General features: G+C 33.6%; 1 protein-coding gene across 1 annotated transcript; it reads left to right on the top strand.

Annotated features, from left to right (window-relative positions):
- Positions 1–4,500: 4,500 nt before the first annotated feature.
- LOC131858814 (uncharacterized) lies at positions 4,501–14,571 on the top strand. The gene is made up of 2 exons (XM_059212263.1): positions 4,501–4,610; positions 13,677–14,571. Exons 1-2 carry the CDS (start codon positions 4,501–4,503, stop codon positions 14,569–14,571), a joined length of 1,005 nt encoding a protein of 334 aa, XP_059068246.1.
- The last annotated feature ends 568 nt before the right edge of the window (positions 14,572–15,139 follow it).

Consider the following 15,139-nt stretch of genomic DNA (forward strand, 5'->3'; position numbering starts at 1 on the left):
ATGACAAGGATGTACATCATGAATTGGATTATCTTAGCAATCAATTGTGGATAGCCCTTGGATAATTTCATCCTTGGGTGTATTATTTGATGAGGATGATATGGAATGTTCTTGTGAAACTTTGAAAGGTGTAGGGACAGATGCCACTGGAGAGTCAATTTGTTTGCGGGGGGATGAGGCATTGCTAGACATAAGTGTATTATTTTGATCTTTCTAAAAAAAAATACTCAAGACTCTCTTTAAGAGGTTTGTAATAGAGCTACCTTTCTTTGGAGATTCATTTGAATCCTTGTGAGGTTTTAACTATTGGCCATTTGGAGGAATTGATTATGTATTGTATTGATGTTTTGTCATTGATGTCAACACTAGCTATTTTGGCTACTTTACCGATAACCTTTTGGTCTCGGTAAGTTGTCTAGTTTCTAGTTGGATTAGATCATGACGATCGAGTATACTTCGGTATGCTTTGGCTTTTGGAATTGGCTTAGATCTTCTACTCAAATACATGTCCAATTAGTTGATTTTGATTTGGTGATCAGATGCTATCGTGTATGCTAGTAAGTCAAGTTTGTTGATCCTGTGAGGGTTTCACCGACAGATATTTGATGAAGATATTTGATGTTATGCATAAGTGTTGTTGGTGTGGCTTCTAGTAAAAATTCAGGATGCTGATGGTGATCATGTTTGAGACTTGGTTGATTAGGATCATTGCATTTGGTACTGGACCTATTCTATTCCAGGTTATACTATCTAAGTTATGGACCGGCTTAATGTAACATGTTGTTTGGTCTTCTCGATGTGTTTCTGGGATGTCTTATGGGTTGGATATTATTTGTTTGGTCTCAGGACGACATGTTTTGTAATTATGTAATTTCTTTATTGTCCGGTGGTCGACCTGATTGTTTATGGTCGATTGTTTGTATATATATGGTGTAAGATCTCATTATAGATCATGTATAGATATGTAAGGAGCGAATAATGTAATAATCATTCATGCAGAGGATTTGGTAGATCATTGGTGATTGAGTTGGGTTTATGTAAGAGTATTAAGTACTTCGGTATTGAGATTAACTGAAATTGTGTTCAGGCATAGCAGATTCTATCATTGCACTTTATTCCTTCTTCCGGATTGTAGTCTGGATTTTTATGTAGTCAGTGAGACTCCTTTTATAATAAGTAGTGTGCTCTTGGTTGTTGGCCTTCCTGCAAGTGCAGGCCCCTCAATTTGTAATCACATACTTACTGCAAAAGTATTATCTAACTGTGTGTAGGCTTCCCACCATGGTTTTTCCCTTTACCGGGTTTTCCACATACAAATCTTGGTGTCATGTGGATGGTATTTATTCTCTAATTATTGCTTGTGCTTAATTGGTATATTTGCTATTTTGGTAATTAGTTTATGCATTCCAGTATTGATCTTTTGGGTTTTGGTATTAAGTTTTAATTGCTTAAGGTTCCGGTAATCTGGTGAAAACTGATTCCCCCCCCCTCTTAGTGGTCTTTTGGTTATTTGAATTGTCTAACAATTGGTATCAAAGCCTTGTGCCTCAGAGGAAGTCTAACAGCTTGAGGAAGATCCCAAATTTGGAATCCATGGATACAAGTATGGAGAAGCAACTTGAGGTAGCACTTGAATATTATGTTGTTGAAAGGATGAAGAACCTGAAGCTGCAAGATGAATTGACTTCTTCCAAGGAATTCATTCTTATCCTACAGGAGAGGTTGTCATCTATTCAAGCTAGGAGGAAGTAACTTCTAGAAAATCAGGATAATGAAGAGAAAGATGCCCTTAATGAAAAATGTCAGAAGTTGAATCAGTAGAATATGGTCATGAGGAATGAAATGAAAACCCTAACTATGATGATGTCAAAGGAGATTGAAGACTGGAAGATGAATGAAGAAAAACTTGGGATATATTTGAAAGACAGATCTGAAGAATGCATCTGGTTGGCTCATGAAAATGATATGTTGAGAATAGAATTAGTGCAATCCCAAAGAAATGAACAAGAACTTGAAAGACAAATGATAATTCTAAGAAATGATCTAGCTATTGCATGTGAGTACAAGGACAAATTCAAGGTTAGTGAAAAGCACAACTTGATGAATTGTTGAAAAGCCAAAGACAAAATGGAGATTCCAGTGGACTTGGATTTGAACAAGGTCAAAGATCCGGTACTGCAAATGAAGATCAAAACTAGAAGACACTGGTAAGTACTCCTATGGTTATAAGTGAGAAATTGACAAGGAAAGATGAATTTGCACCGGTAAATCCTACAAGATACAATTCTATGATTGGAGGTTTGCTATATTTGACTTAGACTAGGCCTAATATAATGAATGTTGTTTGCATTGCATCAAGATATCAAAGCGATCCTAGAGAAAATCATGAGAGTGCGGTGAAAAGAATTTTTAGATACTTACAAGGTACATCTGAATATGGTTTGTGGTACCCTAAAGATGATGACTTTACTTTTAGTGCATATACAGATGCAGATTAGGCAAGTGATGTTGATGACCGGAAAAGTACTTCCAGTGGAGCTTTCTTTCTTGGAAAGAAACTTATTTCATGGATCAGCAAGAAACAATACTTCTTTATCTACTGTTGAATTTGAGTATGTTGTTGCTGCTACTAACTGTACACAAGTTTTATTGATGAAGCAAATGTTGAAGGACATAAAAGTACATTGCAATGGGCCGATAGTTATTCACTGTGATAACTCTGTTGCTACAGACATATCAAATAATCCAGTATTTCACTCTAAGACAAAGCACATATCTATCAAGTATAACTTTTTGAAGGAGAAGGTGGAAGAAAACGAAGTTAGATTGGTTTATGTGAACACTAAAGAGAAGATTGCAGACATCTTCACTAAACCTTTGCCTATTATCATATATATTATTCATTTTGGATTGATGTGGTGATGCTACTACTCAGGGAGAGTAGTTAGTTTTGTGATTCAATGGTTTTTGTTTTTTATTTGATATCTATGTTAGATTTCTAGCATTGATGTCAAAGGGGGAGAGATATTCATGTGAAAAACTTAAGGGATATATACATTAGGGGGATAAATTCATAGAACTTAACTGCGATATCTGAGATATCATCTACAGGGAGAGTATGGATCAGAACTTCATTGCTATATTCTTGTGTGGGAGATTTGTTTGGCTTTTGTTGGCACTTGGATATTTTTCAAATCTAGTGTTACCATCAATGCTAAAGGGGGAGCTTGTTGGCCTTTTGGAGGAATTGATTATGTGTTGCATTTATGTTTTGTCATTGATGTCAACAATAGTTTTTTTGGCTACTTTACCGGTATCCTTTTGGTCCCGGTAAGTTGTTTGGTTTCTAGTTGGATTAGATCATGATGATTTGGTATACTCTGGTATTCTTTGGCTTTTGGAATTGAATTATATCTGCTATTCATGCTACCCAGATACATGTTCAGTTAGTTGGTTTTGATTTGGTGATCAGATGCTATCCTATATGTTGGTAAGCTTGGTTTGTTGATCCAGTGAGGGTTTCACTGGTAGAGATTTGATGAAGATCTTTGATGTTATGCATAAGTGGTGTTGGTGCAGCTCCTAGTAGAGATTCAGAATGCTGATGGTGATCATGTTCAATACTTGGTTGATTGGGATCATTTCATTTGGTACCAAACCTATTCTATTCCAGGTTATACTATCTCGGTTATGGACCAACTTAATGTAATATGTTGTTTGGTCTTCTCGATGTGTTTCTGGGATGTCTTATGGGTTGGATATTATTTTTTTGGTCTTAGGCCGACATGTTTTATAATTAAGTAATTTCTTTATTGTCTGGTGCCCGACTTGATTGTTTATGGTCGAGGGTTTTTATATATATGATGTAAGATCTCATTGTAGATCATGTATGGATATGTAAGGAGAGAATAGTGTAATAATCATTCATGTAGAGGATTTGGTCTATCATTGGTGATCGATTTGGGTTTATGTAAGAGGATTAAGTCCTCTAATATTGAGCTTAACCAGAACTATGTTCAGGCATAGGAGATGCTATCATTGCAGTTCATCCTTCTTCCAAATTGTAGTCTGGATTTTTATGTAGTCAGTGAGACTCCTTTTGTAATGAGCAGTGTGCTCTAGGCTATTGGCCTTCCTGCAAGTGCAGGCCCCTCAATTTGTAATCACATACTTACTACAGAAGTATTATCTGACTGTGGGTAGGCTTCCCACCGTGGTTTTTCCCTTTACCGAGTTTTCCATGTATAGATCCTCGATGGTATTTCCTAATGACCAATTTATGTCAAATAACATTTTTATCATTGCTATTCAATTTGTGCTCTTAAAATTCATAAATTGTATTTTTAAGTCTTTAAAATTTGTATGTATTTCGTAAAACACTGCTTGTTTCATGGATATGATAAATTCTTCATTAATCCTTTAACAATTCAAAAATAACCTCTCTATTTTTCTAATTTATGCTACTTGAGGAAGTAATGATTCTTGCACCTAGCATCAAGGATGGAGTGGGAGAAGCAGGTGAATGGGCAAGAGAATCGGGTTTTTGAAATTTTGAACAGTGGAATTGGTTGTGGTGATGCAGGATCTGGGGAATTGCAGGTGGAATCAATGTAGGGACCGAGCGATAAGCAAGGAAAGGAGGAGAAGAAAGAGTCTGACCCAAGAAAGAATATTTAGGTGGACGCGAGGGGGAAGGGTATTTCGTCTGATGGCATCTTTCATAGGGGGGCGTTAAGAAATTCCAAAATGAGATGGGCGCGAGGACTCGTCAGAAAACTCCTTTGATACCTCTAATCCCCCTGATGGATCCCAATCTTCTCACCCTGCCAATGACAAAGAGAATAGGCCTAGATTTCCCAAAGACCTTAAACCAGATGACCATTACTTTAAACCGGACAGAGAATGTTCGGATGATGTCTTGGCAATCGTAAAAAATGGTGCAGTGGACCTCTTTAGGATTTTTAAATGGGTCTTTCATGAAATTAAAGACATTGACCTAAAGAACAAGGTGGTTGCTAGAAAACTAGATGACCTAATCGAAAAAGGGCAGCCTCAGAAGGGTGAAGAGGTAGCTTGGACCGAGGAAGAGAAGCTTTCCATGGTTGAATGTCTACAAAGAATCGTGGAACTTATGGAAAAGATGAAAAAATAAAATGAGAAAAAAACCATGCAGCATGAAGGAGAAGTTGGTAAAATCAGGGAAACTATGAATTCTATTATGAAACAAAGCCACAAGATTGTCAAAAACACTGCGGCCACTATGAATACATTGGTGGATAAGCTGGATAAGTCCCAGTAGGGCTCCCTGATCATGGACCTCGATGCTAACAAAGAAAAAGGCCAGAAAGAGGAGTAATGTCCCTCCAAGAGAACCAAAGCCAACCTGAAGAGAAAGGTGGAGTCCTCTAATCAGGAGCTACAGGACTTGAAAAAGGCGGCCCAAGAGATGAACACTTTGGAAACTGAGATAGCTGAGACTTTAAAGTCTTTAGGTTAATTTTTATCCGGTTTTAGCTTTTGCTTCCTTTTTGTTTGGTATGTTGTCCTTTTGTATGTTTGATAGCTTTTTTGTTATGGTGAACTTTGACTATTTATTTTATTTTAGACTATTACTCTATGGTTTCGTATCCCTATAAAACCCGCTTTTTCCCTAATAAAAAATGATTCTTGCACCTAAACAAACTCATACCTAAAAAGATATAATCAAGTAAAAATCATTTTAATTCATGCCTCTTAATTATATTTAAGAGGAATTCAAGTGATTAAATGTCTTCCCAAATATTTCTTCAAAATATTTGTTTCTTCTTGGTAGTACTCTATTTCCATCAATGAGAAGTTAATTTTGTTTGATAATTAAGATTTTAGAAAAAAAATCTCAATAGTTTTATGATAGGTTAAATCTATATTGTGAAATATATGTTAGTATGGAGGGTTGTGTGCATGAATGCAAAGGTGGAGAGTGTATCTTCACTAGTTTTTATTTGTTTTGGTATTTTTTAGTGTGTGATTTGTATATTCTTGTATAAGACTTGGCTTTTAAGCTGAATTTGATTTTAATTTATGTTTTCATATTTCAATAATTTGAACTTAATATTTTTACCAATTTTGGGATAAGATTGTTTGGTTGGTGTTATTCATGGATTAATACTATTAGGGCACTCTTCATCTCTATTTTTTTTTTTTAAAATTAATCATGGAACCAATAAAAATTGATTCCAACCAGTTGTTATCTGCCAATTCAAGTGCAAAATATTCAAAAATAGATGCTATGGTGTTGTTCAAAAGGACAAAGTCATGGGTCTTTTGTTCATCCATCTATTAGGATATAACATTATCATTTGATTATAGAGATCATTCAGTCTATCAACATGTACATACATACAAATAGATCTACATAAAAAAATTGCATTCTACTTGGCATGTCTTCAATTTTTTTAAATTATCATTGAACTAGTGCATGTGGCTTGACTATAATGTAGAGACAACGTAGATTCTTCCACTTGACAACAAGTCAAGTAGTACTGAGGTTTCAAGTAAAACACAATCTAGGTATACATAGTGATCTAAAAATTAGGCTAGAAGTGTTGAACCATTGGAGTTAAGAAGATATACTTTAATTGAGAAAATTGTGAAAGCATTGTGGAACCAAAATTTCATCATAGTTTAGTGTGGTATGGATGTCCAAGATGGTCAAGAGCATATTGGAGAAGACTTGAAGTAGAAAACCTAATCTGAAATTTTCACTAGTTTTGTGTATGTCATAATTTTTCCTTTGATTATGACAATTGTTTTTGTTTCTCTATCAAAAGTGACAATTTCATATTTTTTAATAAACTAGAGGATGATATTTTAAATTTTATAATATAGAAGGAAAGGTTAATAGGTTGGATAGCATACTCTTAATGATAGAGAATGTCAATATAGAGAAAAAATATCAAAAAATTGACTATAAATAAGGAGGACCATCTCATATATTCTTCTTCAAAATTAAAGATAAAAATTGACATTCAACTCTTAAATAATGAATTAAGTGCCAAGAAAATGATAAATATGGAATATACTTATTTCTTATATGAAAATATTGTGCTTCATTATTGATTGCACTAATTACATATATTAAGTCAAACCATTTACGATAATATTTTTAATTATAACATATAGATATTAAAAATATACTTATTAGAATATAAATTAAAATTTAAGACATACTTACTAATATCATTATTTAAAAAATTATATAAATTTAAAATAAATTACCATATTATTAAAAAATATATCTAAACCCAAAATTATCTTTTAGGAGGAAAACATTCACAAAGTTTCAACCATTGAAGTTAAAGACACCAAAATTATAAGAGATTTAATACTCTTTTTTCCATTAAAAATATAACCACTAGGTGGATATTTGGATGGAAATTAGGAGTAGGTTTATCGAAAAGAGGTCATCTAAATAATTTAGAAAGAAGAGAATTAAAATTAATTTTAAATTAACATTAAAGCAAGGATTGCAGATTGTCTTCAATGTGTGATTATGCTTCCAACATGAACATTTGATATGAGAATTTCAATTTGAAGAAACTAAAAATTACACAAATTGGTACATCAATGATTTCACACAAATAGTTTTTATATTGATTCAATTGATTATATAAAATGATCATCTAATTAGAGATCAAGACAATGAAAGAACTACATAATACATCTCTATACAAAGGCTTTGAAATACAAAAATTAATATATAAACTTATCATGCATACTACATGTAGATTTCAAACTCTTTAAAAAAAGACATGCAAATTTAATGTTTTAAAAAATCTATTTTTAACTACTACAAGACTATAATTCTTAGCCTTATAAAAGGCCTTAATGTTTTGTTAAAAGAAATTAAGTCCCTCATGTAGGGGGAAGAAAGTGTGGACCCTTTAAGAAGTCATAAAAGGAGATCACTACACAGAAACCATGGTAGGAGAGAAGCTCATAGAAGTCAGAAGAAGGAAATAAGTTAGGCATTGATGTTGTTGAGAGAAAGATAGCAAACATAGCTAGTTTAGTACTAAATAATTTAATGGTGAAATTTGGGGTGGGGGATACTGGAGTATTCAATAATTTCTCCCACATCGCATGGGAAGAATTATAGTCAAGTGAAAGAGTTTAAAATATACCTTTTTAATAGTACAATTTGCATGGACCTATTCTTAGAGTTTGTAATCTACATGTGTTGAAGTGAGCACTGAAGATCTGCAATCTTCAACACCAAATAACCTGCTAAAAACAAGAGAGAAGCAAAAACAAAAGATGTCATTCCACCAAATCAAGAATACAATATGATACAAGATGCAAGAGAATCCTTTCTTATATAGACAAGGTGAAGGATAAGATTAGACAACATCATGACACATGTGTCTTAATCCTATAATATGAGACAACTAAATAACACAAATATTATTTATGCATAGGACTCAAGAATTAAATAAGATAAGATAAGATAGTTCATTTATCTAGACAGTTCTAAGACTTCAAGAAAAGATTCCTATGACCTAAGTGAACTTGACATGTAAATAGTACCTACTAATAAATTTGTTAGGTAAAATACCTTATTCACACCAAAAACCCTCCTTAAAGTGCAACTTAGGGGTGGAAAAAACCAATGCAAAGATGCAAAATATGGGTCTTGACAACAAGGTATGATGAGGTACCCATGTACAATCTCTCACAAACAGAAAAAAGGGGAAAACCTTGTGGGAAAAAACTCCCTTCCAAAAGATAGAAAATACAAGAGTGAAGGAGTCGTCAAGAATACAAAAAAATAGAAAAGTAGCGGACTCAAGAATACAGAAAATAGGAAAGTGGAGAAGCAATCAAGAATTCTTCCTAAGGAAACCTTCCTTCACCTTGAGCATTGATCGCAACTAAAGATAATGAGGTGATGCCAAGCACCATGGGTTCCATCTGAATAGGTATAAAAAGATTCAGTCACAAAGGAGAATAGGTATAAAAAGAGAAACCCGATGTCAAACAAGGCTGAAATCTTCAGCCTAGACAGTGAGAGGAGTAGGTAATTGATTTGGTCGAAGTAAGTTCGATTTCTAAAATAAAAGGAGAAACTCATTGTCAAACATGTTGGAGATTATAATCCTAACTACAGTTATTTCCTCCAGACAATCTCTAGGCACATTCGCTAATAAAATTGACAGTCTATTATCAACAACAAAAGATGTTAAGACAGATAATTCCTTGTTTGATCTTTTACCACCGTAAAAACTATTAAGACAGATAATTAGTCTTGCATGATCTCCCACCATCGATGGTCTCAAGTCTTGTATAAATAAAAGCAATGTAATCTGTTTTTGATTATCAATAAACAAAAATTATTTTCTGTTGTAGCAGAACATTGTTCTGTTTTATATTTCTCCTCCTCTGTTTGTTTTCTTCTTTCTTCTGGTTCTTGTGCTTGATTATGTGTTATTATAACATCTTGCTCTCATATTTTTTCTGTACTTATTTATCTTTTTCTCTTTATATTTTTTGTCGTATTATTTAATTTATTTGTTTATTTTCCTTTGTCTATTATTTTTGCCCTATTTGTTTAGTTTATTTGTTCTTTTAATTTTAGTCTTTGTATGTCTTTTGTAACTAATTGTTTTTATCAATTATCTTGTAGCTATTTTAGTAATGTTTTTTCTCTAATTTATTTTTTTATTTAGCTATGGTTTTTGTTCATGTACCTTATGTTTTTAAGATCTTTTAATTTATATGTGTTCATTTGCTCTTTTCTTTTGTTTTAAGCATTATTTGTCTTGCATATTTTATGTAATGTTTATTCTTGCTTATTTATTTTTAAGCCGATGGGCTTTTAGTGGGGACTTTTGCTCGCATAAGTGTAAGACAATCCGATGACTATTCCTTTCTGGTGACCAGTCAATTTTCCTAACGAGCGACAAATGACTTCGTAGTTGTTTGGCTTAATTTTGGACGTGTGTCCTTGCACGAAACTATGTTTTGCATGCAACCTCCTGAATGTATGTTATTAAAAAAATTATGTTTCACATGCGACATGAGGAGTGGTTGTGTTGTTTGCAGTGCCTAGACCTGCTCACAAAAAAATCTCTAGTTGTTTTATCATTTATTTATTATATCATTTATTTATTATTGAGCCGTGAAACTGTAGGACGCCAGCTATTGATGGTGAATTTGGTAGGTTTTTTTGTTATGTATATACTGTAAACTGTATTTTAGGGGTTTAATTTGATTTTTTACAATGAGAAAATCATAGGGTTTGTTTGCTTCTTTCAGGTGATCAAACAGCTGAAAATGAAGTAGGTCTATGCAATGAATCATGCAGTTATTTCCGTTGATTCGACAGTCTAAAGAAGAAAGAAGGGTCCTCTCTTATCAGTAAGGGACTGGAGATTTTAATTTTTTTTTTGTTTTGTTTTATTCATGTAAAAACATCTTTGTACGAGTCACTTTTAGTATTTCAAATCCTAATCTCCTTTGGGAAATTTATTTTCTGTTTTTCTTCATCCATGTAAAAATATTTGTATGGAAAATTTAATGTCCTCTTTTGACAAATTTATGTAAGGTTGTGGAACGTTTTCACTTGCAGAATGAATTCAGATATTTTTCCACACCCAAATTGTTATTCTTCCTCAAATTTTCAGGACACCCAGATAAAAATTACATGCCATCAGGCTGATTCTAGCCTTTACAATTTGTGGGTTGAGAGGGATTTGCCCTAAAAATGCATCTTTTCATTCACAATTCTTGCATGAGTTGAATTTGGTCTTAAATTATTGCAATCTTGTCTATTTTCACTAGGAGATACCTTGCCAATCGAATTTAGGAATTACACACAAAAATATGAAGGTTTACTAATAATATTTATTTTTGATAGGGCTTTGAATTCAAATAAGTTCACAGGCCTGATTCCTACAACTCTAGGTAAGTTGAACAATCCTCTCATTCTTTTACTTGCCCATGCACATTAAAGGGTTTGTGATTCATTATCACTTGTGATGCAATGGAATATATACAGTGGATCCGAATAGTAGCGTTGTAGATAAATTATAGTAGTGGATTTCGCAGTGACAAGAATTGAGCAAAAAATAGATGCCCAAGCTTTACCCAGCGCTCAACTCTTGAATTAGTAACCTTCTGCTCACTATTCGTTATGTTATTTTGCAGTAATTGCAGTATATATATGAAATGAGAGTTTAAAAATTAGACCGTGCTTTATAAAGAACCCTATCACCTCTTGAAGAAAACTAAGTATATTCACTGGATTCAGAGTCTGTGTATATACTCTTATTTTTTATGTGTGCATCAATGAAATGGGTATCTAGGAAGTAGAATTTTAAGGAAGGTTATTGAACCCTGAAACTATGTATATAATCACTAAATCTAGGGTCTATTTGGTATATAAATAATGTTTAAATGCCTATTAATGATATGGGTACTCAACAATTAGTCTCACAATGAATCCTATTGAGCTATGAAGGAAACGAGGAATCCTCTATTTCAAACCCTGATTTGGGTGTGCTTCAAGATGCTCTAAAAATATAAGAAGACAATAATTAAATATAGAAAGAACATAATTGCAGTTGGGGAAAGGTTTAAATGTCAAATATCCAAAATGTAATGGGAATGATCATACAGGTCCAACACTCCTCCCTGCTCTCATGTTGAGGAAAAGAGTAAGTGTAATAGTAACCTCTGGTGACTCTTCCATACACACCCTTGGGCATGATGGATGCTACCCTACACCCACAAAATTATCCAAATCCATAGTAGTCCTTGAATGAATTAGAAAATTTTGTAGCAAGTAACAATTATGAGCACCCACTTCATAATTACTCTCATATTTGTTGTTCTTGGGCTTTGAAGATAACCCGGTTGTGTTAATTTTTACTGAGTAGTTGAATAATTGTCCGAGCAGTGTCAGATACAGCGACACTATGGATCCATATAAACAAATACTAGATTGTTTTGGTTAAATCCTGAATTCCATTTTTGAAAAATCTTAATACCCAACTACTACAGAAGCTTCTACCCAACAATCTAAAAGGGATGCAATCAATCATATGGACTTTCTTATTCTGTGCGTTGCTATGAGCTTGAATTTATTTATGTGACGCTGCTATGAAATTGAAGTTGTTTGTCGATGCAACATTTTTTGGGGATTTGACACTAAAGAAGATCTTATTCTACTATTGAGCATGTTGTTCTGTGAACACAATTTTTATGTTTTAGATTTATGAACTAGAAAGTTGGAAAATGAACTAATAATTAATAATATATTAGTGGGGACATTTGAAATACAATTTAATTCAACAGATTTAATGTTGTAGGCCTTTTTGTTCGATTCTTATGTTAGGATTCTGTAAAGAATTATGCCAATATTTTCAACCTTTTCTATACTTAGAATTTAGTTCAATTGATATTAGGATCTAGGTTGTATAGTATAAACTAAAATCAGCATTTACATATTTTGTTGAAGGTCACAATGATTGTCAAATGGCCTTTCAGATTCCATGTTGATTTGTTTTATTTTCTATTTATGGATTGTTCATTTCCTATCAAAATTTCCATGAAGGAATAGCCATTTGAATTAGAAAACAGAGATAATATTTGTTGGAAAACTTTTCTTTCATCAATAACAATGAAGACAAAATAAGTTCATAAAGATAACAATGAAGACATTTGATGCCAAATTTTGGGAAAAATGTTGTTGCTAATGAAATCGTTTGTTTCTCCACTTTGAACAAATCTTGAAGCTGCTGCTATAGTTTTTGTATAATCTGGTTCTCATTGCAAGGTTGACCCACTCTAAAAAGATATGTTTTTATGAATCAATTGCCCAAGCTGTGTAAATTTATCTCATTTTTTCACCTTAATTCTCACTTGGACAGTAAAACAAAAATGTATCATCCTCAGAGCTTTATAGTAATTCATGGGTAAAATCTTTTTATGTGTACATTCCGGTCAAATGTATATTAAAATCAAAAGTTGGAGATTAATTGAATGACTATTTTTTAATTTTCCCTAAATTAGGGCAAGGAGAGATATTTAACTGCAAATATCATCAGTAAATTGAGGTATTCACTCTTACTTCTACTTGGAGATATTTGTAAAGAACACATTTTTCAGCCTTTGGATGGCGTTTGAACTTGGATAGATCTCCTCAGTCAATTGATGTATTCTATCTACTTAATCCTACTTGGGGATATTTCTAGAACACACATTTTGGGTCATGACTGGCATTTGAACTTTCAATAGGTCTTCATTGTGATATGTGCTCTGCCTTGGAAACCACCACCTTTGCTTTAAGTTACCACTATAATGATGATAGTCTTTTTGCCAATAAATCATAATTTTATTTGGCTAGTTAATGCCAATATTACATGCATGTATATAGAGGACCAATAGGCAAGTAAGAGAGGCCAGAGCCAATGAGAAAGGGATAGTGAGTGTCATTGAGTTAATGAAAAATGCCAAGGGTGGATCTGTCTCCCTTGGTGAGACATGAAAATAACTACTTGGAATGTTAGGGGCCTCTCGGCCCTTGACAAAAGACACTTGGTCAAACGAGCGTTAAGTAGGAGCACAAGTGAAATCATAGTGATGCAGGAAACTAAACTTAGCATAGACAACGCTGAAGGTTTTTAAAAATATTGTAGAGATTGGGAAGGTGTTTTTCAAGAGGCCAATGGTTCTGCAGGTGGGCTAGGTATCTTATGGAAGCCAGATAGTGTGAAAGTTAATCTCTCTAAGAAAGGAGAGAATTGGATGATTTGTAATGTTTACAGCATAAGGGAGAATTTAGAGTTTCCATTAATCAATGTATATGGGCCATCCAAAACTGCAGATAAGACAAAGGTATGGAATATTCTTACAAACAAGATTAAGGATTTAATCAGTGACAGGGTTGTTGTGGCAGGAGATTTTAATGCCTTATTGGATTTGGATGAGAAAAAAGGGGGTCTGAGAATGACTAATAAGGTGATGGATGATTTCAGAGACTTTGTAGAACAAAATCAGTTAGTGGATGTTAAGACCAAAAATGGCCAATACACATGGACCAATAGAACAATAAAATTTGCAAATATTTCTGAAAGATTGGATAAGCAATTTATCGGAGAATATTGGATGGGGTCTTCCTTCCAAGCGGAAGCATGCATTCTCCCTGTTTCACTATCCGATCATTTCCCTATGGAACTAAAGTTGAGTGAAGGCCTACCTAAGGGGAAGTGCAGCTACAAATTCCTAAGTATGTCATGGAGAGATGGGGAGTTTCTGTCCAATCTTGAATGGTGGTGGAAAGAAAGTAATAAATTCAGGGGTACCCCTAGCTTTTGCTTTGTAAAAGGAATGAAGTTTATGAAGGAAAAAATCAAAAGGTGGAATAGAGATTGCTTCAAAAACATTTTCGAAGAAAAAAGTCAAATTGAAGAAGCACTTTTACAAATAAATTTGGACACCATTTTGAGGGGAATAACCAATGACACATTCATGAGAGAACAAGTGCTAAAGGAGGAGCTGGCAGAGGTTTTACTAAGAGAAGAAATATTCTAGAAAGATAATCCAGAGAACTCTGGATCAAAGAAGGAGACGCAAATACAAAATTATTTCATGCGTCAGTCAAGATAATGCATGATAGAAATAGAATTGATTATGTCATGGACCAAAATGGCAATCTTCTTTCCTCCTTTGAGGCTATAGAAGAGATAGCAGTTAATAATTTCAAAATATTATTGGGCAATGACAATGGAGAGAAAAAATATTCAATCGGCTCAGATGGTGGATGTTATATAGTAAGAGATCTCCGATGAGGATAACAAATATTTGTCGAGTCCTTTTACTAAAGAGGATGTGAGAAAAGCAGTGTTTGATATGCATCCAAACAAAGCCCCCGGTCCAGATGGAATTACAATAGAATTTTTCTAGAAATGTTGGAGTTTTATGGGCGACGACATCTTCAAAGTGGTGGAGAATTTTAGAAAACAAGGAAGATTTGTAAAAGAGATCAGCCATACTAACATTGCCCTTATTCCAAAGAAATGGGATTGCACTTCAATGACAGATTACAGACCCATATCCTTATGCAATTCTGTATATAAAATCATTTCCAAGATGATGGTGA

This window comes from Cryptomeria japonica, chromosome 10 (genome assembly GCF_030272615.1).
Source record: "Cryptomeria japonica chromosome 10, Sugi_1.0, whole genome shotgun sequence".
NCBI lineage: Eukaryota > Viridiplantae > Streptophyta > Pinopsida > Cupressales > Cupressaceae > Cryptomeria > Cryptomeria japonica.

Excerpts from the sequence above, each read along its gene's own strand:
- LOC131858814 (XM_059212263.1), top strand. The coding sequence starts at position 4,501 with ATGGAGTGGGAGAAGCAGGTGAATGGGCAAGAGAATCGGGTTTTTGAA. Across the intron at positions 4,611-13,676 it reads GAATTGCAGGTGGAATCAAT|AGATTGGGAAGGTGTTTTTC; the intron begins GTAGGGACCGAG and ends AAAATATTGTAG.